Source organism: Podarcis gaigeae, assembly GCF_964106915.1.
Source record: "Podarcis gaigeae genome assembly, chromosome: 2".
Lineage (NCBI taxonomy): Eukaryota > Metazoa > Chordata > Lepidosauria > Squamata > Lacertidae > Podarcis > Podarcis gaigeae.
In genome coordinates, this window is record NC_139679.1 from 109,074,570 (window position 1) to 109,099,026 (window position 24,457).

Consider the following 24,457-nt stretch of genomic DNA (forward strand, 5'->3'; position numbering starts at 1 on the left):
CCCTCTATATGGGCTCATGAAATACCCCAGAAAGGAAAGAGCAGTTTTCTTATAACAATAGTAGAAAACACAAAGTTTGAAAGGCCTGGGAGAAGGGGAATGCGTTTGCCTTAAAGATGTATAACGAAGCTGCTAAGCAACCCTTGCATTTTCTTTCCTTCACCACCACAGTGAGGGCTAGATGTTTAAAACAGAAAGTGTTTGGGTTGCATCTTGCAAGAGAGGAGTATTAAATGAAACCTGGCCAGCAGCTGTGACCCAATAAAGCGATTTCATACTTTTGAGTTAATTAGTAATCTGCTGACTAGGGTCAAAAGTAGCAAGAGGCTATCCACCATTTCCCGCGTCAGTGCCTCAACATAGAGGTACTCCTTCCTCTTCTCCCAGGCTTTCTGCTTGGGAAGAAACGAAACGCCCGATTGCAGGAACACGAAAGCGAAACTGAGCTTGCCTATTCTCCTCCAGCTCTCGGGAAACAGCTGCTGCTGCTTCTTGGGTGATCATGGCTACCGCAGATCCAGCAAAACACCTTCAGGACGAAGTCACTTGTTCCATTTGTCTGGATTACTTCAAGGATCCAGTTATGATCACGGAGTGCCAGCACGACTTTTGCCGAGCCTGCATCACAAAGTATTGGAAAAAATCAGGAGCTTCCATTTGCTGCCCGGATTGCAGAAGAGCAGCTTCCTGGCAAAGCCTGAAACCCAACCGGCGCCTGGCGAACATGGTGGAAGCGGCTAAGCAGCTCCGTCTGCAGCTGGAGCAAAGTCCAGGAAGGGAGAAAATGTGCAGGGAGCACAAGAAGCCTCTGAGTCTGTTCTGCACAACAGAAAATACCCTTATTTGCATGTTTTGCGAGAGATCCAAGGCTCACAGAAACCACCGTGTTATTTCCCCAGAAAGAGCTGCTGCAGATTACAAGGTAATGACGGTGCATTTTAGCAAAGAATGCATTCATGTGATGTGTATGCCTGGTGCAGTTGTGATATCTCTAATCTAGCCACGATATAGAACAGAGACGGGGAACTTGTGGTCCTCCAGGTGTTTTGAGTCCAGCTGCCATTAAACCCAGGCAAGGGTGATGGGAGTTGTAGGGTAGCAGCACCTTGAGGGTCACAGGTGAGTAGCCTCCCCAGATATAGAAGAAGGTGAACACCTCACTTAGTGTATTTCTCCTCCCCTTTTCAGAGCTGGTGTTTTAAATCTACAATCAGGGTTAACTTCAAACCACACTGTGCCAATCCTGTTTGAAGCATGATAGTGGTTCACAGAGCTCTCAGCAAAGGTTGATCTATGGTACTTCCAGAGACCCACCCTTCGCCCCCAGTAACGGGCAGCCTCCCCACACCATTTTGTGGGCCAGCCTCTTTCAAGTGTGGCAGCCATTTTGTGACTGGGGTTTACAGTACTGTAATTTCCCCTCAAAATTCCAAGTTCCAAATTCAAAATTCCCCCAAAGTTTGGCAATTCCTGTCTTAAGCAGCCACAGCTGTTTCTGTCTTGGGGTCTTCCTTGCACATAGCATTTATAGTGAAACGGTTGCCTTTCTGTTTTCTGGATTTTTTCACAGGTTGCCACATGAAGTGCTATTTTTTTTTTTTAATAATGCAAACAAATTATAAAAACCCAGATTCTGTAAAAGAACCTGGATGGATCCCCAGTATTGTGTGGCACGTTTCTGCTTTTTGTGTGGAGGGTGTGAGAGTTGGTGGTGTGATAGGAATTTTGAGGTCTTAGATATATGTTAAATGTTCATAAGTGTACCAACCAAGCACATACATAGATCAGCACAGGAAGACCGACCTGGAACCATTTTGATTCCCAAACTGTCTCAAACTGACCAAATGTTTTCTCTGCAAGGTCAAAGGAAAATGGAAATGCCTCCCCATTGTCTTTTCCTTCACAAATCCTGTCTTAAGGGTATGCTTGTGTTTGAATAGGGTGTGAGCCTGTGACCTGGCCCAGGAACTAAGTATTTATCATTACAAAAGACTAGCCTGGCTCCCCAGGAAATCCAATCAAGTAACCTGCCAGACAGGAGATAAACAAGGACAGGAGAAAAACAACATTCAAATTTCTGTTTTAAGACCGCCTTTTCTGTGATGTATGTATGATGTTTCTGGGGGTGGTCTTGATCTACAGGGTGGGAATTTCAAAAGTCTTTATAAGGCCTTGCGCGCCATTTTTCGGGGTTCCTCTTCCTCTCCTGCGGGTGAGGGGAGCACCCTGTTGCTACAGTTCAATAAAGATCAAGCTTACTAGCTGCTTTGCTTCTCAATATTCTCTGGTTGGCCTCTGTTATTCTCTCCTACCAATAGGGAACCTATGTAAGGACTCTATATGGGCTCTTGGATACCCCATAAGGGAAAAGGGCAATTTTTGTTTACAATAGTGGGCGTGTTTTGTTTTGGCCACTTCCCTGGGACCTGTGCCAAGCTGTGCCACTGTAGCAGCTGATGGAAGTTGAGAGCCCAACAACTTCTGGTCAGCTGCAGGCTCCCCCTGTCCCGTCCTAGAAACATTTTAAAGTCTGCTTGTAAATAAAACATTCTCAGTCCGCAGAAACTTTAAATCTACCGTTATCATCCATTGTCTGTCCTTAGGGTGTACTACTTGGACATCTAAAGGAACTGAAAAAAGAAAGAAGCAAGATTCTGTCGGTTAAATCAAATGGTGAGAAGCCGTGCCAGGACCTATTGGTAAGAATTGGCATAACTTAGGGGTCAGCAAACCTTTTCAGCAGGGGCCGGTCCACTGTCCCTCAGACCTTGTGGGTGGCTGGACTATATTGGGGGGGGGGTGAACAAATTCCTATGCCTCACAAATAACCCAGAGATGCATTTTAAATAAAAGGACACATTCTACTCATGTAAAAACACCAGGTAGCCCAGAGGTGCATTTTAAATCAAAGGACACATTCTACTCATGTAAAAATACGCTGTTTCCCGGACCGTCTGTGGGCCGGATTTAGAAGGCGATTGGGGTGGATCCGGCCCCCGAGCCTTAGTTTGCCTACCTATGTGCATAACTCCTCCTTTTAAGGTCTGTCTACAGTGAGCTGATCACCACTGGCAACGTTATCATTTGAGAGCAAGGGTCTGTGTACATTGGGAGTGTGATTTGATAAGGATCCACATTCTCCTGATGTATTCTCCTAATGTATTTTACATTACTGTAGTATCTAGGAAGGGGAAAGTACCTTGATATTGTTGTGATCATGAAGTTGGAATATGTTTGAGGCTGCTTTCAAGTCAAGATTTATGGGTGAATCAGATTTTCTGGATCCATTTCACTTGTGATTTAGGCCTGGGTTTGGCATTGAAACCAACTTTTCCAAGTGCCCCCTCATTCTGAAGCATGGAGGGCGACAGAGGAAGGGCTTTTTTGCTGGTGGCCCCCAATTTGTGGACTAGGTTTGCATGGTGCCTATGTTAATACATTTTTGTACCATGTGATAACGACTATTTTTTTTTTACTCTTCACCAGCAGGTCCCAGGTTGTTTTAAAAAAATTTAAAATTCATGATTGCAAACAGTTTAAAAATTACAGTCATAGGAGTTGAAATATTTTAATGTTATCCTGTATCCCATTTTAGTTTCTGTTCAATGAATGGCTGGTGTGTTCATTTTACACCCTCCTTATATGTTTTCTTAACATTTGATGTGAACACCTGAAAGAGACTTTAATCAATTTAATTCCAAATACATGCAGTGTTTTTTTCCAGGGGCTATGCAGTACCTGCACATCTTTTTGTTGTTGTTAAAAAGTGTGACACTTGCTATAACAATTTCATGGTGAGTACCAGCACCTATTTTTCTAGGGAAAAAACCCACAGAGTACGTGATATGTATTCCAATGTGATGATATTAGGATCTGGATTGGGCAATCTATTAGAACATCCCATTGTCATTTGTATCTATCCCTTGTAGAAAGAGGCAGAAGCCAAGAGGGGGGAGATTGTGGCTGAATTCCAACAACAGCGGCAGTTTTTGGAGGAACAAGAGCAACGCCAGCTGGCCAGGTTGGAGGACATAAAAAGGGAAATTGAGAAGAGAAGAAATGATTATGCAAACAAATTTGAGGATGAAATATCCTACATCAACGATCTGATTGGTGATATAGAAAAGAAGGGCACTCAATCAGCAGATGAATTCTTGGAGGTAGGTCTAGTATTCTGAACCAGAATGTATTCATGACAGAATTCAAATTCAAATTTATTTATTTACGGCTATTAGCCCATAAAATATGTACAAACATAAAAGCACAGAAACATAAAAACCAATACATCTAACAACAGAAGGGGAACACCACGATGCAAGGGTGGGTCATTGAGCAGTGACAAATAACAGCTTTGGGCCCGGAAAGATCCAAGGGACGGTTCACAGAAAAAGGAGAACTGGAGACGAGATCCGTCATGCACTCTCATCATAACTGTCCGATTAGTTGTTGATGTTGTTTTTTGGTGGTTTTTGTGTGTGAGATAACCGCATTCAGGAATCTCGCCACCTGCAGAGTTACAGAAGGATCTGTATCCTGCAAAAGCAGTGCGGCATGTGACTCAACAGGCCTGCCAACCAAGTGCAGTAAAGCAGGACCCAGGAATTTAGTCCTGGCTATGCTATGTAAGGGACAGTTGAACATTATATGTGGAAGAGATTCAACTGTTTTCCCGTCACACTCACATAGCGGAGACACCAAACCCTTGGAAAATCTGTGGCTCAGCAGGTTTGATGGAAAAACATTGAACCTTGCACGAATAAATGCAAGTCGGTGTGGTACAGATGAAAGAGATGACAGAAATATCCTCCATCGGTGACTTGATTGGTGAGATGGCAGGTAAGGGTGGCCAATCGGCAAAATAATTTTTGGAGCTGGGATTCTAATCCAGTATTGATTCATAGCCAGCACAAATTGGTTGGCAGAGGCAGCTGGCCAGGAGCTCACTGCATGTGTGGTAAGTAATGGTTTAATAAGAAAAATGGCCACCGATGGTTGATATTTATTTTTTTGCAAGTAAGTTCTCATTGCGTATGCATCCCTCATCATTCTCATAATGAGTTGGAGTTGCAACGGGGGCGAAATGGCGCCACTTTCAAAGTCCCAGCTCTCTTGAACAACGGCAAAGGGTAGAACAACTATAGTGTTGGATTGAATCCCATGTTTTTTGAAGCCAAAGAAGCTAGTGGACATGTGACTGTTATTTTGTGACATGTTATTTCAAGGACTTGTGACATGTTATTTCAAGTTATTTTGTAATTGATTATCACTTTATTCCTACCCTTTATATACAAACTTAGAATGCAAATCCAGGTATGTAAAGCAGACTGAAATGAATGAGGTAATTGATGGAACGCTGAACCATGTAAATTCAGCCGTTTTCATCTTGGCACTGAAGACAAGGGGTTTCTATGACTGACAAGAGGCTTTGAGGACTGTTTTGTGACTGACATTCCTTGCCCTTCTATTATGCGATGGCACAGCTGTTCGGCAGCCATCATAGGATACAGTCAGGATGGAGGATACGACTGTTTCTGCTGGGAGTTCCTCTGCTCACCCTTGTCCAGTGCTCTACTGGCAAGGGTAGCAGGCAATATGCAAACTCTGAATCCCAGTGGAGTGTTAGTTTGGAGAACCAGCCACCCCTCTCCCTTCCCGCGGTCACATCCATACAATGCATTTGTAAGTGCATGGCTCTGTCTAAAGAGGCCCTAGGAACTGTAGCAGAGTTACAGTCTCAAGCACCCTAAACTAGCTTACAACAACAACAAATCTTTATTACGGCCGTAGGCCCGCATAAGGGAGGGAGGGAGACAATTATTTAAAACCTTAAAAAAACCCCAAAACTAAAAGGAATTAAAGCAGAAAATATATATAAAAGTCCATAAGAATCCAAAAGAAGCTAAGAAAGTCTAAAAGAAGGGTTAGGAACATTAGACAAGAGTGAAAGGTTATAAGGCTATACCTATCTACAGAGCACTCTTAAAATGAGTGCTCATTATATCTAGTTTGTGGCACAGGTCATCATCCGGCAACTTTTGAGTGCTGCCGTGCAGAATCTGGCAACGTATGTTGTAGCTGAGTTGGTACCTGAAAGCAGGGAGGTATAGAATTGTCCTGGGTGCCCTGGGCAGTGATGGTAAGATGAGGCTAGTACGAATGTCTATAATAAAGACACTGGAGAAGCACATGCTCTGTTGTTTCTGTTTGTCCACAGTCATGGGGCATTGCCTCTCCAGATAAGCAATCTTCCTGTATCCGTCTTCAAGGACAGCTGAGGGGAGGCCATGATATCAGCCAAAGGCCCTTCGGTGCTTAGGGACTTTTAAGTTTAGCTAGATATGTCATAGGGGAGAAACTAGCTTACAGTTTCCAGGATTCTTTGGTTGAAGCCGTGTGCTTTAATGTATAGTGTGCTTGTGACCACAGTTCTCTATTGTGAAGTCACGTGGGATAAGTTTACAATTGGAGAGCCAAGTACGCTGGTGAAATTGACCCAGCTTTCTCCTGGCCCTAGGAAGGGGGGGGGGGGGCAGAGACAATTAAGGAAATGGCCATGCAATGGATCCTTCCTCACAGTTGTGCAAAATTAGCAGGAAGCAGGCAAGGAAGCCTCGCCCTTTCGCGAGTGGCCAAAGAGACATTTCTGGGCAAGGGGGAGAGACTAGGATGTGGAAGATGCCATTGTCAAATGTGTAGACCTGTAAGAAACATAATGATATCTGGAGGACTAAAACAGCTTCATGGAACACATCGGTTAGAAGGTGACGAAAGAACTGTAACAGGAGTAGGATGAAGTACAATTGTAAATCCACTTTCCTGCACGACAGTCAGTGGGTTGAAGAAATCTGAGAACAAGAACGTTTTTGTCTTTCACACAGGCACAGCAACAGTGGGAAAGAGGCTCAAAACTGCTTCGTTCATCCATTTCGTTGTAACTACATACCACCCAATTAATTACATTCTACACAGTTCACAACTTAAAATCAATTAAAAACAAATAAAAATCAGATAAAACAATCGAGGCAGTAGCAGCCTAGCACAGAAATGAATACAAAGCCGCACGAAGCAGCGTAAAATCAATAAAAGGGCATTGAAACAGCAAAAAGAGAAACAATAGTTCTAATATATATATATAGATATATAGATATATATATAGAGAGAGAGATATGATAATATTATATATATAATTTTATTAGTTTAATAATAATTTGTTGGCATCCAGCAAAGTCATACTCTGAGCGGACCCATTGAAACCAATGGCTTTGAGTATTATTAACATTGGATGTCACCTGTTAAATTGAAATTACACTGTGTGCAAAAGGTAGCTAAATTGTCTTTGCTCTTTTCACTTCTAGGGTATTGGAAGCATACTGGACAGGTACCTACCTTCTGCTTTTGCTTTAGAACAATGCTTGACTTACTTGGGGCCCCCTCTCCCCTCCCCAACTACCCTTTTAATGGCCTCTTAGCTACTGTTTTAAGGCTGAAGGGAACCACCATTGGGCCAGTGGCGTAGCGTGGGGGGTGCAAGGGGTGCCGGCCGCACCGGGCGCAACATCTGGGGGGGCGCACTCGCCGCCTCCAGAGTCGCCGAAGAGCCTCGGGGCTCAGCTCCTTTGGGAGGAGGAGTCGGGCTGGGCGACCAGGGGGAGCAGCAGGCGCCAGCAAGGAGGGCCGGAGCCGGAGCCTGGCCAGGATCGCGCGCAGGACGGGGCGCAAGAGGGAGGGGAGAGTCGAGCCTGTGTCCCCCCCCCCCCCCGCGAGGACTGCTGCGAAGAGGCGGGAGGGAGAGGAGGCCCCCTGGGAGGAGCGGGCAGGTGCTGGGGCGGCAGCGCCGGGCGGGGGCCGAGGGGTGGGCGCCCCCCTGCGCGGGCATCGCCTCGCCTCGCCGCCGCCGCGGGCTTAGCTGGGCCGCCGGCCGAGGGGAAGCGCCAAAGAAGGCCAGGATCCAGGCCCGCCCCGCTCTCCTTATTTGGCGCCTGGTTCCGGCTCCCGGGTGGCCTCCTCCCACCCACTCTCGCTACCAGTGGAAAGAGAGACGGAGGTGCAGCGGAACCCGCAGCCTTTGCAGACGCCGCCCGGCCGGGGGAGGGGAGCGCGGAGGAGCCCCGCGGGGCCTGGGCCCGGCCAGCCGAGCCCTCCCGAATTGCGCCCCGCAGCCAGGATCTTGTGGCGAGGAAGGAGCCCAGTCTGCGCCCTCCTTCCCCACAGAGCTGCAGAGGGAAATCAAGGTTCTCCTGCTAGTTTCTCTTCTTCTCTCCCCCCCACTGCGTTGCAACCGTGCCCCTCCCTCTCGGTGCATATAGCACGATTGCAATCTCTCTCTCACCCCCCCCCCCAAGTTAAACTAATGGAGCAAGCCAGCGCCAAAGATTTGTAGAACTGTGAATACCCCAGCCCAGGCAGCAGCAAGAAGCTGGCAGCGGCGGCAGGTTGGGGGTTAGGGGCGCAAATTACTTGCCTTGCCCCGGGTGCTGACAACCCACGCTACGCCGCTGCATTGGGCTAAAATGGGTGAGTCAGTGGGGCAGGGCTTTTGGGTTTCATTAAGGGCCTTCCTGCCCTCAGTCCCATTTCCCCATAATTTTGAATACATCACCCTTTTATTTTATTGTGATGGGGTGATTCTTGCTTTGACTTCACTAGTAAATGAATCAGGATGAATGCTCAGCCAATGTCATCCAATCTCCTTTGAAGCAAATCGGCATGTATGTATGCTCAATAAGCAGGTAATCTAGAAATGGCCAAAGATTTCTGGACAACTCAAAAGCTTCCTGAAGGGGCCACGGCTATAAGGCTCCTACACTTCAGCATTCATTGTTATGCCATTAACTATGAGGCCAAAATTAAACTTTTTACCATCATTCACCCCTATGCTATCAAGTGGTGGATGAAGCTGCAGGCGAGCCTTTGTGAAGCAAAAAAGGTGGCAGCTAAAATAAGGGACTGTACAAATAGATTGAGGGTGGTCCTTTGAATATCTCGCTTTCTCCCACTAGATGTGAGACGGAGAAATTTCAGTTTCCAGCTACTCCTGCTTCTGCAGACATGAAGGAAAAGCTCAGGAAATTCTCTCAAGAAAGTGCATCTTTGACGAGTTCCCTGAGGAGAGTCAGAGGTTTGTAAAAGAGAACTCTAAATCGGATTGCAGGGATGAAACATGTGGTGCAGCACTGTCAGCAGCATTGTACCTTTAAGAGAAGCGTAGCAGGGTGATGCCAGCAGCCATAGATTTCCCCCCATGATGCTCATTATTAGAAAAAGCGAGTGGCTTTGTGCTAGTGTGTTTTGATGGGTTAGATAAAAGGTCTGGCTAAGACCAGGGACGAGTAGTGTCGAGGCTCCATTCAGGCATAAGACCCACTAAGCGACCTTGGACCACTCTGATTATAGATAGAACTAATAGAATTGTAGAGTTGGAAGGGACCATGAGGGTCATCTCGTCCAATCTCCTGCGCCAGGCCTCCACATCTGGACTGCAAGCCAAGTTGGCTATGCCCTGCACATCTGCCCTGCACCCGCCATCAGGAGCAGGGCAGGTAATGACCAGGCTCAGTCAAAAGGGGCTTTGTAAGCTAATCAGCAGTGCCTGAGAAGCCCTGTGCAAAGAACTCTAGGGGAAAAAACCCCTATCAGCTGATAGTTTGGTCTTGCAGAGAGCTTTGCTGAGCACCTTGCAAGGCCTGGCGATTAGCTGAGAGTCTGGCCTAGTGAAGCCCCTTGCAAAGCTCTCTGTTAGACCCATAAAGTGGGGGGAGGGGGGAAAGGGATTATGACATCAGGGGATTGTCAAATCTGGCTCGTGATGGGATGGAGGAGAGAACAATGTGGCCAGTTCCCCATTCTTGTCTCTTGCTATCGAGTCCCTATTATGCAAGTTGTGCACCTTAAGTATGGGGGAAAGGGCGTTCGCTCTTTGCTACCCAAAGTGTGTGGCATGTGCCCCATCTCTTCTTCCTGGCTACCCAGAATTCATCCTGTTTATCATTCTTACCACTACAGCTGCCCTTGCTTTTAACAGAATCATTCATCATATCAGAGATGTTGTTCATCTGTCAGTTAGCCTTAGGAACATGAGTCATGCATTAGTCGATAATTATTGTAGTTAACAACAATGCTTCATTGCTGCGTGGTTAAGCAGGCTACAAGGTTCCTTTTGTTAGCCTTATGACGGAACTTTAACCTTGCTCTCTTTTCTCCTAGACGGTTCTGAGTCCAACTGCTCTCAGTCCAACACAGTAAAATCAAAATGGATAAGAGGTAAGCTTTCTAGTTCCGGAGAGCAAAACAGGCCAGATGTTGGAGAGTTCCAGCATTTGATGTCCTGTCGTTTCTGTCTTCAGATATAAGCTGCTGAAGGCAGAGATCAAACTGGACTGAGGCCCTGGCAGCAGTGCTGAGGGGCGGAGGAAGCGAGTTAGTCCCTGTACTGTTACTCCAGTCTAAACCAACTCCCCCCAGCAAATAAATAGCTTAAGGGGGACTTAGATTGGGGGAAATGGTGTTGTGGAAAAGGTTACATTAACCATTTTCCAGCTCAAGGGCCACATTCTCTTCAAGACATCCTTCCTAAATAATAATAATAATAATAAAAATCAATCTTTATTGGTTTATAAACTGCACACACACAAAAAACCCCCAATAAAATAACACACAGCACATAACTCACAAATAACAAAAATAAAATAAAACAGTACAATGCAAAGACACAAAAGATTTCAGCCGTTGACTTCTGACCTCCTTGATGTGGGTTCTTTGAGGCAGAAGTGGGTGAAGCAGCAAATGTAAATTCAATCTTTGTTTCTGCATACACAGCCTCCTGCTTTCAACTCTCACCCTGCATGTGCCCCTGTATTCTCGCCATGCAAATTTTGTTGTGTGTAAAGGGACCCCTGATCATTAGGTCCAGTCGTGGACGACTCTGGGGTTGTGGCACTCATCTCGCTTTATTGGCAGAGGGAGCCGGCGTACAGCTCTTGGGTCATGTGGCCAGCATGACTAAGCCGCTTCTGGCGAACCAGAGCAGCACACGGAAATGCTGTTTACCTTCCCGCCAGAGCGGTACCTATTTATCTACTTGCACTTTGACGTGCTTTCAAACTGCTAGGTTAGCAGGATCAGGGACCGAGCAACAGGAGCTCACCCCGTTGCGGGGATTCGAACCGCCGACCTTCTGATTGGCAAGTTCTAGGCTTTGTGGTTTAACCCACAGCGCCACCCGTGTCCCTTGGTTGTATGTATTGGCCCAATTGGTTCTACATATCTCCCCTTCTAAAGAATGCATGCAATTGCAAACTCAGTACACTACCTTACAGAAGTAACCAATTCTGTTAAGCCTTTGTCTTGCCCTGCTTCCTGTTCTCTTTCAGAAAATGTAGTGTTGGATCCAGAAACAGCCCATCCCCGGTATATTGTGTCTTCAGATGGAAAATCAGTACGGTGGGGAGATGTCCGCCAGGACTTTCCCTACAACCCAAAGAGGTTTGAATACGCCTGCTGTGTGCTTGGAACGCAGGGATTCAGCTCTGGGAAACATTATTGGACGGTGGATGTCGAGGATGTTGACCATTGGGCTGTGGGTGTAGCCAGTGAGTCTGTGGAGAGGGATAGAGAAATTGATTTTGAACCTGATGAAGGGATCTGGGCGATGGGCTTTAGTTATGATCAGTACAAAGCTCTGACTTCACCTCCTACCATTTTGGAGCCAGAAGAGGATCCAGTAGAGATCCAAGTTTCTTTGAACTATGAAGCAGGAACTGTGGCTTTTTATGATGCTGAAGATAAGACCCGCCTCTTTATTTTCCAGTCAATTGATTTTGAAGGGGAGGAAGTTTTCCCCTTTTTCCGGATTGGAAATTCATCAGCTCCCCTCCAGCTGTGCTCTTAAAACACATGGTCCTTGACCTGTGCTTTGCTTTGCCTTGCCTGTGTCCAGGTGTTAGTCCCAAAGAGCAGCGGATATCATTTCTGTGCACATTTTCTTTGGAAGTTTGCTTCCATCCCAGGCTGCTGTCCCACATTCCCCTTCAACAAAGGACCAAAGTGTTTTGGTTTGACTGTGCAGATGATAGCTTTATAATTCAGCACAGCAAAGAAGCACTATAATATTGCAAATACTGTTTCTTTAATTTTGCACCCTCTTGGTGGTGCCAATGGGGAATTTCCTCCTAATGCAAGTAGCAGCTTCAGAAGGATTATCCTCGGGACCAAAGCAAAGGTGGAAAGGGTTAAATCCTCCACCGCATTTTGTGATTCTCATAATCATCAGCTTCTTCTCTCACTCAACATTTTGCAGTTTTAAAAACTTGCATGCTAAATGCAAGGCCATATTTTGTCTGGTTTTGATTCTTAGTTTATATTAACCACACTATTTATTAGCATGTAACTCCTCAGGTTATTTTCTTTAGCTTTTTACGTTTAATAAACCTGTGATTTGATGTCGTGATTGTCGCCATTGCAGTCTTTCACTCATTTCATTAATCCGTCAATAAAGTTATAAAAAATTCCTTTTAACCTTTGTTTTGACTCCACTAACTTTTTATGCTGCAGTTCTGTTATGATATGTTATTGCTTTTCTTAAAAGATTAAAGGCTCCTAAAAACTTTTTTTAAGTACCATACTGAACAAAAATGATACAGATAATGTTCATAGCATAAGAATTATTTTTTAAAAAAAACCACCATCCCATAAAAATAACAAAAATACGCTAACCAATTGACCAGACCTATGTTTCAAACCATCCCATCCTAACCCTTTTTCTTTTTTAAAAAAGAACCATACTGAACATTCATATTCGTAGCGCAAGAATTAACTAAGTAACCCACCATCCCAGAAAAATAACAAAACCAAGATAGCCAATTAACCAGGCCTATCATCACCTCACATCCCATGAAATGTCGGCAACTATAGGAACATCTTAGCATTGTGCCAGAAAAATGACAACGTTGGTACCAATATTTTGTTTTAAGATACATGTTTTCAAGATGGAATATTGTATTTTGTGTGAGGCTAACACGCTCTGGCGTTTGCTCCCAGACTTCGGTTTGTGTGTCAGAGTGTCCAGGACGTAAGATAAAGCACAGATGTGTCTTTCTCTTCTGTTCTACTACTGGTACAGTGAAGACCATAGTTGCTGTCACAACTGATAAAGAAGAGGGCTCTGAACACTTGTCCATACAGCCGGGCTTTTGTTTATGCATTGAGCTCTGAGCTCAAGTTAATGGATTTTAGTTAAGGAAAAATAGGGGTTTTGGTGCAGTTTCAAACTGCCTGCACAGTCAGTTTTGGGTTTTGGAAACCCATTCCTTCACTATGAGGGTCTGGCTTCCCCCTTAAAGGAAGCAGTGGATTCATAGGACATCAAAAAAAAGCCACCCTCTGTCTCTTGGTTCCAGTCTGTCATCCCCAGCTCACATGGTGTTCTCTGCAAGGATCATTCAAAGTTGAACCTGGCTTTGCCTATACCCACTAGCCCCTATCATGGAAGAGGGCCCACTCCCCTTTGCCTGGCACTCTTGTCCTCTGATAGTTTCCTTGATGGGCCATCACTGGTCTTTGTCCCCTGCTAATGGCCCATCCAGCCAGCTCTGCAGATGTGGCTTGGCTCATTAGAATAATTAAATCCAGGAGATTTCAGTATTTGGCAAAGTTTAATCAAACCTTGCTTTGAATTATGGTACTGGAGGAGACTCTTGAGAGTCCCATGGACTGCAAGAAGATCAAACCTATCCATTCTGAAGGAAATCAGCCCTGAGTGCTCACTGGAAGGACAGATCCTGAAGTTGAGACTCCAATACTTTGGCCACCTCATGAGAAGAGAAGACTCCCTGGAAAAGACCCTGATGCTGGGAAAGATGGAGGGCGCAAGGAGAAGGGAATGACAGAGGACGAGATGGTTGGATGGTGTTCTCGAAGCTACCAGCATGAGTTTGACCAAACTGCGGAAGACAGGAGTGCCTGGCGTGCTCTGGTCCATGGGGTCACGAAGAGTCGGACACGACTAAACAACAACAAATCAAACCTTGATAATTTAGACTTCCTAAATCCAGGAATTATGATGAGTCTGCTCCCCCTGCCTCAATTCAAAACAGTATGTTTCTTTTTTATTTACATGTTTTAATGTTGTTCACTACTTCTGGGAGTTTGGGGGCTAAAAAGCAGTATATAAATAAAACATATCCTAACAAGACCCCAGACACCCACCAGTCCTGCTCCTCTAGTCAACTGGATCCTAAACTGATTAAGAAAGAAGAAGCAGAGAGCAGGAAAAAGGCAAACTCGGGTACCACTTCTTAAAATTTGGACTAGGGTGGGTTCCCACCCCACGTGGCGGAGTGTTGCCACGGCTGCTCAGCCTAACCTACCCAACGGGGGTTGTGAGGGTTAAAGGGGGAAGCTGCTCTGCCTTTTGGCAAAGATCAAACGTCCCAGTTTAATATCTTATGAGTTGAATATTTGGAATGGCCTCTGTTCAGTGCTGGATTTGCGTATAAGCTAAACAAGGTACAGTTTAGGGCCCCACTCTCTTGGGCCCCCCCCAAAAAAAATTAAAGAAAAAAACTGGACGTACATTTCCTAAATATAAGATAAAAACAAAACCTACATCCAGCAACAGTGGCAAATGGCTTTAGATACCTATTGGGTCCATAAATTACAATACAGCATAGATTCGACACAAAAACCAGCGACAATTTGTTGTTGACAAAAGGCGGCTGGACATATAAAGGGCCCCAGTAGCTTAGGGCCTCATCAAACCTAAATCCAGCCCTGCCTCTATTAAACAATAAATACAATCTTTGACCTTTTACACTTTGGGTTGGCGGGTCATTGCTTACTATGCTATGTACATATATTTTCGTGGTTTTATATTGTAAAATCTTGGGAGGAAAGGCGGAGCGGAAATTTAATACATGCCGCCCTGCGCTCCTTAAGGGATGCAAATGTAAGAAAGACAAGTGATGCAATCAAACGCATTTAAGCACCACCATCAGTAATATCTTCATGGGTGTGAGCCATTTCCTGAAAAGTGAAAGTTTTCTGTCCCCTCGCGGCACTTTCCCCCTTCGCTTCAGCGCCACGCCCCCTTCAGACCCTTTGGCGTCACGCTCGTCTCCGTGTTGCGCTGCGTCTTCGCTTTCGCTTTCGTCCGCCTCCTTTCCGTTCCTCCTCGGTTTGCAGGGATCCAGGCTGCGGCGACAGAAGGGATCCTCCGCCTTTGGACCCCAAATTGACCTCTACCGCGGCGGGGCGGGACTCTCTTTCTCCCGCGCTGCCCAGACCGCGCATTTTGCGCGCAAAGAGGCGCACCCATGGCCGCCGCCGCCGGGGACCCCTCCAAAACTCTCCAGGACGAAGCGACCTGCTCCATCTGCTTGGATTACTTCAGCGACCCGGTAATGATCATCGCCTGCGGGCACAGCTTTTGCCGAGCCTGCATCGCTCGGTGCCCGGAGGGGCCGAGCCGCGACCACTCGTCTTGCCCTCAGTGCAGGATCGCTTTTCCCCGGGGCAACCTCCGGCCCAACAGGCACTTGGCGAATATGGCCGAAGCGATCCAGCGCCTCCGCCTGCAGAGCCTCCGCCTGGCCGAAGGGGAGCCCAAGGAGAAAGTGCCGAAGTTGTGCGGGAAGCACTACGAAGCCCTCCGGCTCTTCTGCCTAGAGGATCGCGCCTTCATCTGCTTGGTCTGCAGGGAATCGCGGGCGCACAAAGCGCACGTCGCCCTCCCCATCGACGAGGCTGCCCAGGATGCTAAGGTAAGCGAAATCGAGCCCTCGTTTTGGGAGAATTTGGAGCACGAAGAGGATGGGAAAGGGGTGACTCAGGCATAGGCAACCTCGGCCCTCCAGATGTTTTGGGACTACAACTCCCACCATCCCTAGCTAACTGGACCAGTGGTCAGGGATGATGGGAATTGTAGTCCCAAAACATCTGGAGGGCCGAGGTTGCTTATGCCTGCTCCAGAAAATGTTGATCTTCAAATGCCACCATCCACAGGATTTCATTTACAGTTTTACTTGTATACTGCTCGGAGAGCTCTTTAGTGGAAAAGCAGCTTCTAAATCTTTTAATTAATAGTATAAGCGCTGAGTGCCTTTTTTTTTCCTTTTAGGATCACCTCCAAAGCTGCCTAACAAACTTGAAGAAGGAGAGAGATGAAATTTTGAAGGGGAAATGGTGCAGTGAGAGAGAAATTCAGGAAATGAAGGTGGGCAGGCTCCCAGTTTGCCATCCACTGAACGCAGCTGCCTCCTTTTTGTGCTCCCCAGATGTTCTGGACTGTAGCTCCTCTCAGGCCCATTAGAGGAGTTGTTGTTGTTGGGGCATTCCATGTCAGTTCTGTTAGTTTCTGCTTCTCACTGAGCAGCTGCTAGCAGTCACAGGACTCTGTTTACATTCCAGAGAGTCCAGATACTGTTGGAGTCTCACGGGAAAGGGAGACGGGATGTTACTGGTTTCCTGTTTCCTTTGTTCTTTGATTCCTTTGTTCTGCTGCTCTCTGCTTCTCATAGAGAGAACATGTATATTTCTTTGCTCTCTGCATAGCTTAGTAATAAAGTATAGCAATGTAGCCCATACCGATCTCATCCTTCCGCTGTGGCGTTGTTTTAATGCTCTGCTGGGCTCAAAGGAAGATGAGCCTTATCAGCTCGGACGACCGGAGCTGAAATTCCAATAAGTTCAACGCTGTCATGTCACCCACCGCCTCGGATTTTGTTGAAACTTGGTGTACACCCTTCCCTTATGGTTGAAAAAACAACAACCCTTAATTCCCCCCCCCCCTATCTCAAACGGTTTTAATTTTATAGCACTTCAAAGTTTCATGAAATCTGTGTTTCTGTCCCTCTTGAGATCCTCTGTATTATGTGCATTTTTTCCCCCTAACCAATGATCAGACCTCTTTGAAATTTTACACAGAGATCAATAACATGATGAGGATTTCAGGGGGAAAATACACCAGCACTCAAAAGATTTTATAAATGCCTTAAAAAATGTATAAATGTAGCATTTTTGGTGGAAAAACTAGGTTTAGAAAACCTAAATTTTCAGCATTAGGGCAGGATGCAATCAAAAGTTTTTGATGGTGAAAATTATTGCAAAGACATGCTCTTTCTCAACAAAGAATAAAATTTATGGGTCTCTTATGTCTTGTAACAATGTTTTTTGGACATCATGGGGGGAAATCGCAACTGGGTACAACTTTCCTGCAATACATAGCTGTAAAAGAAAAAATTAATGAAACACAGTTCATCTTAGAATCTAAAATAATATTGGTTATTACAGGGTTATTGTTTTTTCAAAAGTGCAGGCTTGTTTTTCAGTTTTTGGGGTATTTAACTATGAAAATTGGCTATATCGTGAAATCAATCTAAAAACAACAAAACACAGCTAAATGCAGATAGGTCCATACAACTTAAGCTGAAGTGTATCAAGGCACCTACAAAATGCTTTTATAACATTTAAGATATAGAGATGGATGAACACAGGATTTCAGAAGTGAATATGGTTACATTATAGATTTCTGGAGCGAAATCGAAGAAAATATTGGAGTGGGGACAGGTAAGCCCCGCCCCAAATAACTGATCACATGATGCAGTACAAACCCCCCCCCCCCATTTGAATGGCAATGCCCATGAACTTTTTTGAAAACCCTTAGGAGTTGACACCTCCTATGTATTGTGTTTTTAATATTCGATTGGGAGCCACCCCGGGTGGCTGGGGGAACCCAGCCAGATGGGCAGGATATAAATAATAAACTGTTTATATGATCATCATCATCATCATCATCATCATCATTATTACTAGTACAGTGGTACCTCGGGTTAGCTACGCTTCAGGTTACATATGTTTCATGTTACAGACTCCGCTAACTCAGAAATATTACCTCGGGTTAAGAACTTTGCTTCAGAATGAGAACAGAAATCGTGCTGCAGCGGCAGCAGGAGGCCCCATTGACTAAAGTGGTGCTTCAGGTTAAGAACAGTTTCAGGTTAAGAACGGACCTCCGGAATGAATTAAGTACTTAACCCGAGGTACCACTGTATAGCTTAAATGAAGGTATCAGATCAGATAGTGGGACAAGGTTGGAAATACGTGGATTGCAAAACAGGAGGAAGTAATAGTTACAGATAGGTAGCCGTGTTGGTCTGCCATAGTCAAAACAAAAAAAATTCCTTCCAGTAGCACCTTAAAGACCAACTAAGTTAGTTCTTGGTATGAGCTTTCGTGTGCATGTGGTATCTGAAGAAGTGTGCATGCACACGAAAGCTCATACCAAGAACTAACTTAGTTGGTCTTTAAGGTGCTACTGGAAGGAATAGGAGGAAGTAATGTTCTTGTGCAGGTCAGTAATAGCAAAGAAGTGGATGAAAAGGTTATCGCCAGGAGAATGGTGGTGGGTTTGGGAATGAATCAGAAAGAGATGACCCCAAGCTGGCCGCTGGAAGTGTGAATTCTATTCTCACAGTGACCAAACAGATGCCTTTGGGAACCCCCGCCCCCCCAAAAAGCACTGGGGGAAAATTTCCACCCTACTGACCTTTGCATTAGGTTACACCTCCTGCTTGTTATGGTGGAATGAATAAGCCCTGATTAAGCACAACTGGCTCTTTCCCCTGTTTGAGCCTGTTTCCCTGGGGATGGAATCACAACAGCACACTGAATTCGGTCTCTCTTGTCCTCTGCTCCTTGCAGAAACGCGTGGGAAGCCTCAGGAATCAAGCTGCGGGGAAGTGGGAACTGCTAGATGCGTGTGAAGAGATCATGAAGTCAATCGACAAAATAGCCAGCGAATTCTCAGAGCGCAGTTCTCATTTTGCCAAGCTGATTAAAGAGGCAGAGGAGATGTGTCTGAAGTCTGCCTTTGAACTCCTGCAGGTGAGATTGTACTAGGAGATGTGAAAGCCCAGGGAAATTTGGGGTGGGTAGACATTCCTCTCCTTTTTTTGTTGTTGTTGTTCCCCTCCCCAACAAAAAAAAAGGGGAAATTAAAAAAATGTTGGTCTATGACGTGAAAAGGCTACAGCAGATTTGTTTCAGTCCAGACAAACCTTCATTTTTAAAGTCATAAATGTGATGGCAAATATGAAGCAGAAACTGATAGCAATAACATAGAAATATGAGGCTTTTGTGTTCTCTCACACACACTCCTTTTTGACACTGGAGGAGCTGTAGGGTGGTAGTGCTAATCCTACTCAAAGTAGACCCACTGGAATTGAACATGGTCAACTTAGGTTCGTTAATTTAGTGGCTCTACTCTCAGTATACGCTATTTGAATACAACCCATAATAATGGTCTTCTTTTTTACTGTAGTGTTGATGGTCTGACCTGTTTTCATTGTTCCGTCTTGAAAGGAAGGTGGGCTGTAAATACGCAAAATGCATTAAGATTTAGTACTTGAGGAACTAAATAAACTTTGAAAAGTGGGGCTGATCAATTTATCTTTCCCCCCAGGCTATGGATCCCTTGCTGAGCAGGTAAGCCCCTGTTTAAAGAATCCTAGAATTGGGAAGGATCATCTTTGTCCCACCCCCTGCAATGCAGGAATATGCAGCTGTCCCATATGGGGATCGAACCTACAACCTTGGGGTTATATCAGCACCCTGCTCTGACCAACTAAGCTATTTTTCAAGATTGGGACAGTCCTGCCATTAGGCAGATTAAGGCCGCCATCTCAGGCAGCTGATTATGCCCTGAAAGCGAAGCAATTGCTAGTTTATTTAACAGGAAAGGAATCGGGGAGTAATACAGGGCAGTGCTTTATTTTAAATCATATGTTCTTCCAGGTGCAACACAGAAATATATGGGAAACCCAAAGCTGATCTGAATAAGAAAGTTGAGTGGCTTAATGAAAAACTACAGCTGGTGCAGACCAGGTTGTGTGAGCTTTCAGGTAACAGATTATGTTTTAACTAGGATAATAACAATCACATGAGTCAGTCAGGCTCACCCCCAAAAGAGACAAAAGTTGCCAGTGCAGAGTTATATATATGGGAGTCCTTCCTCATCTCACATAGTGCATATCAATACCTCAGGTTACAAACACTTCAGGTTACAGACTCTGCTAACCCGGAAGTAGTACCTCGGGTTAAGAACTTTACCTCAGGATGAGAACAGAAATTGTGCGCCAGCGGCATGGCGGCAGTCCATTAGCTAAAGTAGTACCTCAGGTTAAGAACGGACTTCCAGAACGAATTAAGTACGTAACCAGAGGTACCACTGTATTGGCAGTTCACAAAGCCAAGTCTTGATCTGCGTCTGTAGTTAATCCTGAAGTAATTAGAGCAGATCCTTATAAAAAGTCTGTACAATGGTACCTCGGGTTACAGATGCTTCAGGTTACATACGTTTCAGGTTACACACTCCACTAACCCAGAAATAGTGCTTCAGGTTAAGAACTTTGCTTCAGGATGAGAACAGAAATTGTGCTCCGGCGGCGCGGCAGCAGCAGGAGGCCCCATTAGCTAAAGTGGTGTTTCAGGTTAAGAACAGTTTCAGGTTAAGTACGGACCTCCAGAACGAATTAAGTACTTAACTCGTGGTAGCACTGTAGAATTATTCGGAGTACTGGGTCGCAGTAGCAAGACAGCTTAACCAAAGCTACTACTCAGTATTAGGAGACTCAAACTTACTTTCTGAGACTGCTTTCCCTCATAGGGAACGAGGCAGTAAATATTAAACAAGTATCCCCTTAACTCCCAGCATGACCAGCTAAAATCTTACCTGCACGATTGGGACCACAGTTAAATATTGCAGCCTTTCTGGTTTCTCCCTTCAAAAATGAAGAGCATTCACACACACACACACACACACACACACACACACACACACACGTATATAGAGTACACATCCAGTGTGAACTGTACATGGTATCTGAAACTTTGTCTGAGTTTCCCTTCCACCTTTCTCTCCCCAGCACCTCCAAAACTGGCCAGTCCGAGAGCAGGTGAGTTTGCATCCATGCCGGAATGGGAAAGAAGCATTTGGTCTAGAACCTTCCATGGGATATGTAATCTGGGCCCCAGTGGCTGGCATGGTTGGGCACTGTTGCTGAGCAGCAGGTGCCTGCTTTCAGGCGGAGGGAAATTGGGAGGTGCAGCCTCGCAGCCCTTTTGTTTGGCCTCATGTGCACGTTCAGACATTCATGTTAGACTGAAATAACTGATCCGAGAGGAATGGGGTGACTCTTGTGTTTTTGAATCCAGGAGGCGTGCCACAGCAACTCAGTCAGCACAGATGTACTTCTGTTTTTGTCTATCCAGCACCTCCTGCAGGTAAAAAATGTAAAAAATGGCCTCATGTGCATGTTCAGACATTCGTGTTAGACTGAAATTAACTGAACAGAGAGGAATGGGGTGCCTCTTGTGTTTCTGAATCCCGGAGGCGTGCCACAGCAACTCAGTCAGCACTAATGTACTTCTCTTTTTGTCTATACAGCACCTCCCGCAGGTAAAAAATGGGAGAGCATGGGGATAAATATTTGGGTGGCCAGTGGCTGATGGGAATCTAGCAACATCCGGAAGGTTTGCCATCCCTGAGTTCCAAGCTATTCAGAAAAATGAGACGGTCTCCTCGCTTGGCCCATCCTTTGACAAACTGCCTGCTGTACTACTAAATTTGGGCAGTTAACCCAATGACCTACATACAAGTAGTGTACATTCTTGCCCTGAGCGTAACTCTTCTCCTCATTTATGTCTCCTTTTTCTTTCATCAGAACCTAGGGGTCTTTCCCTGACAGTTGATGGTAGTTTTTGACGATAAGATTGTGGGTCTAACAACACTGGGTCATCAAATGGGGCAAAATAAACGAATGCATGCCATGCCTCTCCTGCCCCTTGGAAGAAAGGCAAAGACACAGCAGCAGTTCATCTGACAGTTAGCCTTAAGAACATGATTCATGCATTAGTCAGTAATTATTGTGAATGATTCTTGCAGTTTAATTAGCAACAAAACTTCATTGGTGCATGATTAAACAGGCTGTAAGATCTCTTCAGGACGCGGGTGGCGCTGTGGGTTAAACCACAGAGCCTAGGACTTGCTGATCAGAAGGTTGGCGGTTCGAATCCCTGCGACGGGGTGAGCTCCCATTGCTCGGTCCCTGCTCTTGCCAACCTAGCAGTTCGAAAGCGTGTCAAGGTGCAAGTAGATAAATAGGTACCGCTCTGATGGGATGGTAAACGGCGTTTCCATGCGCTGCTCTGGTTTGCCAGAAGCGGCTTAGTCATGCTGGCCACATGACCCGGAAGCTGTACGCCGGCTCCCTCGGCCAGTAAAGCGAGATGAGCGCTGCACCCCAGAGTCGGTCACGACTGCACCTAATGGTCAGGGGTCCCTTTACCTTTAAGATCTCTTCTGTTAGCCTTACAGCAGACATTTTACCCTGTTCTCTTTTCTCCTCCTAGACTATTATACTCCTAAGAAGGGGAAATCAAAATGGATAAGAGGTAAGCTGCTATTTCTGGAGAGCAAAAGCAGCCCAGATGTTGGAGAGTTTCACCATTTGATCTCCTGACGTTTCTCTCTTGAGATAAAAGTTGCTGCGGGGGGGGGGGGATCAAACTGGACTGAGGCCCTGGCAGCAGTGCTGGGGGGCGGAGGAAGCGAGTTAGTCCCTGCGCTGTCATTCCAGTCTAAACCAACCCCCCCAGCAAGTAAATAGCTTAAGGGGGACATAGATTGGGGAAAATGCTGTTGTGGAAAAGGTTACATTAACCATTTTCCAGCTCAAGGGCCACATTCTCTTCTAAACAGCCTTCCAAGGGCCACATGCTATGTTGTGGGGGGCCAGAGTCAGAAGTGGGTGAAGCAGAGAGTTTAATTTCTGTACACACAGCCTCCAGCTTGCAACTCTCACCCTCCATGTGCCCCTGTATTCTCGCCATGCAAATTTGGTTGTATGAATTGGCCTACTTTGGTTCTGCATTCCTCTCCTCCTAAAGAATACGTGCAATTTGCGAGCACTACCTTACGTAGGTAACCGATTCTGTTAAGTGTTCATATTGTTTGCTTTGTTTTACCACCCGTCTTCCTGTTGTGTTTCAGAAAACGTGGTGTTTGATCCGGAAACAGCCCATCCCCGCTATATTGTGTCTCCAGATGGAAAAGCATTATGGTGGGGAAATGTCCGTCAGAACTACCCCTACAGTTCAATTCGGTTTGAATACGCCCGCTGTGTACTTGGAATGTGGGGATTCCGCTCAGGGAAACATTATTGGACGGTGGATGTCCAAAATGTCAACCATTGGGCTGTGGGCGTAGCCAGAGGGTCTGTGGAGAGGGATAGGGAAATTAATTTTGAACCTTATGAAGGGATCTGGGCAGTGGGCTTTAATGATCAGTTCAAAGCTCTGACTTCACCTCCTATCTATTTGGACCCAGAAGAGGGCCCAGCACAAATCCAAGTTTCTTTGAACTATGACGCAGGGAAAGTGTCTTTTTATGATGCTGAAGATAACACCTGCCTCTTTATTTTCGACTCAATTGATTTTGATGGGGAGGAAGTTTTTCCCTTTTTCCGGATTGTCGATTCATCAGCTTGCCTCCAGCTGTGCTATTAAAGCACATGGTCCTTGGCCTGTGCTTTGCCTTTCCTGTGTTCTCTGACGAGTCCAGGTGTCAGTTCCAAAGAGCAGCAGATATCCCTTTGGAAGTCTGTGCAGGCTGCAGTATCCATCCCATGCTGCTGTCCCACATTCCCCTTCAACAAAGGACCATGGTGTTTTGGCTTGACTGTGCAGATGATTGCTTTATAATCCAGTACAGAAAAGGAGCACTACAGTATTGCAAATAATGTTACTTTAATTTTGCACCCTCTCGGTGGTGCAATGGGGGATTTCCTCCCAGTGCAAATAGCAGCTTCAGAGGAGGGATTATACTTGGGACCAAAGCAAAGGGTTAAATCCACCACTTTTTTGGGGATTCGAATAATCATTAGCTTCTCCTCTCAGTATTTTGCAGCTTTGCAAACCTGCATTTTAATGCTAAATAAACCAAATATTGTCTATTTTTGACCCTTAATCTTCCCATATATTAACTCTGCTATTTGTTAGCATAGAACTGTAGCTTTTTACTTTTAGTGAACTTATGATTTGCTGTCGCCGTTGCAGTCTTTAATCATTTCATTAATCTTTCAATAAAGTTTTTTTTAAAAAATTCCTTTTAACCTTTGTTTTCTTAACTACTTTTTATGCTGCACTTCTGTTATGATAATTTTAGTTTATTCTATTGCTTTTCTTAAAAGATTCAAGGCATCCTAAAAACTTTTTTTAAAGTACCATACTGAACAAAAATGATGAAGATAATGTTCATAGTATAAGAATTGTTTTTTAAAAACCCACCATCCCAGCAAAATAACAAAACTAGGCTCACCAATTAACCAGGCCTATGTTAAAAACCTTCCCATCCTATCCCCTGAAATGCCTGTGAGTAAAGGAACATTTTAACATTCGCAATGTTGGT

At 45.3% G+C, this 24,457-nt stretch overlaps 2 protein-coding genes across 4 annotated transcripts; both read left to right on the forward strand.

Annotated features, from left to right (window-relative positions):
• Positions 1-112: 112 nt before the first annotated feature.
• Positions 113-12,513, forward strand: LOC310837674 (zinc finger protein RFP-like). Of its 2 annotated transcripts, XM_083724636.1 has the most exons (7): positions 113-922; positions 2,604-2,699; positions 3,930-4,160; positions 7,356-7,378; positions 9,000-9,118; positions 10,204-10,260; positions 11,370-12,513. In XM_083724636.1, the coding sequence occupies exons 1-7, from the start codon at positions 503-505 to the stop codon at positions 11,885-11,887; spliced, it is 1,464 nt and encodes a 487-aa protein (XP_083580762.1). In that variant the 5' UTR covers positions 113-502; the 3' UTR covers positions 11,888-12,513. The 2 variants fall into 2 exon arrangements, with proteins under 2 accessions (XP_083580762.1, XP_083580763.1); XM_083724637.1 differs by lacking the exon at positions 2,604-2,699 and having other exon boundaries at positions 357-922.
• Positions 12,514-14,016: 1,503 nt separating this feature from the next.
• LOC310837628 (E3 ubiquitin-protein ligase TRIM39-like) lies at positions 14,017-24,002 on the forward strand. Of its 2 annotated transcripts, XM_083724530.1 has the most exons (10): positions 14,017-15,755; positions 16,112-16,207; positions 18,694-18,876; positions 19,454-19,476; positions 19,786-19,892; positions 20,916-20,945; positions 21,205-21,273; positions 21,714-21,743; positions 22,402-22,443; positions 23,042-24,002. In XM_083724530.1, exons 1-10 carry the CDS (start codon positions 15,309-15,311, stop codon positions 23,554-23,556), a joined length of 1,542 nt encoding a protein of 513 aa, XP_083580656.1. In that variant the 5' UTR covers positions 14,017-15,308; the 3' UTR covers positions 23,557-24,002. The 2 variants fall into 2 exon arrangements, with proteins under 2 accessions (XP_083580656.1, XP_083580657.1); XM_083724531.1 differs by lacking the exon at positions 21,714-21,743.
• Positions 24,003-24,457: the final 455 nt, after the last annotated feature.

What these genes read in the sequence shown, in the direction of transcription:
- LOC310837674 (XM_083724636.1), top strand. Translation starts at nt 503, where the DNA reads ATGGCTACCGCAGATCCAGCAAAACACCTTCAGGACGAAGTCACTTGT. An exon ending in GAGCTGCTGCAGATTACAAG is followed by an intron (nt 923 to 2,603) that starts GTAATGACGGTG and finishes GTCTGTCCTTAG; the next exon opens with GGTGTACTACTTGGACATCT. An exon ending in ATTGGAAGCATACTGGACAG is followed by an intron (nt 7,379 to 8,999) that starts GTACCTACCTTC and finishes TTCTCCCACTAG; the next exon opens with ATGTGAGACGGAGAAATTTC.
- LOC310837628 (XM_083724530.1), top strand. Translation starts at nt 15,309, where the DNA reads ATGGCCGCCGCCGCCGGGGACCCCTCCAAAACTCTCCAGGACGAAGCG. An exon ending in AGGCTGCCCAGGATGCTAAG is followed by an intron (nt 15,756 to 16,111) that starts GTAAGCGAAATC and finishes TTTTCCTTTTAG; the next exon opens with GATCACCTCCAAAGCTGCCT. An exon ending in CTATCCAGCACCTCCTGCAG is followed by an intron (nt 21,274 to 21,713) that starts GTAAAAAATGTA and finishes TTCTTTCATCAG; the next exon opens with AACCTAGGGGTCTTTCCCTG.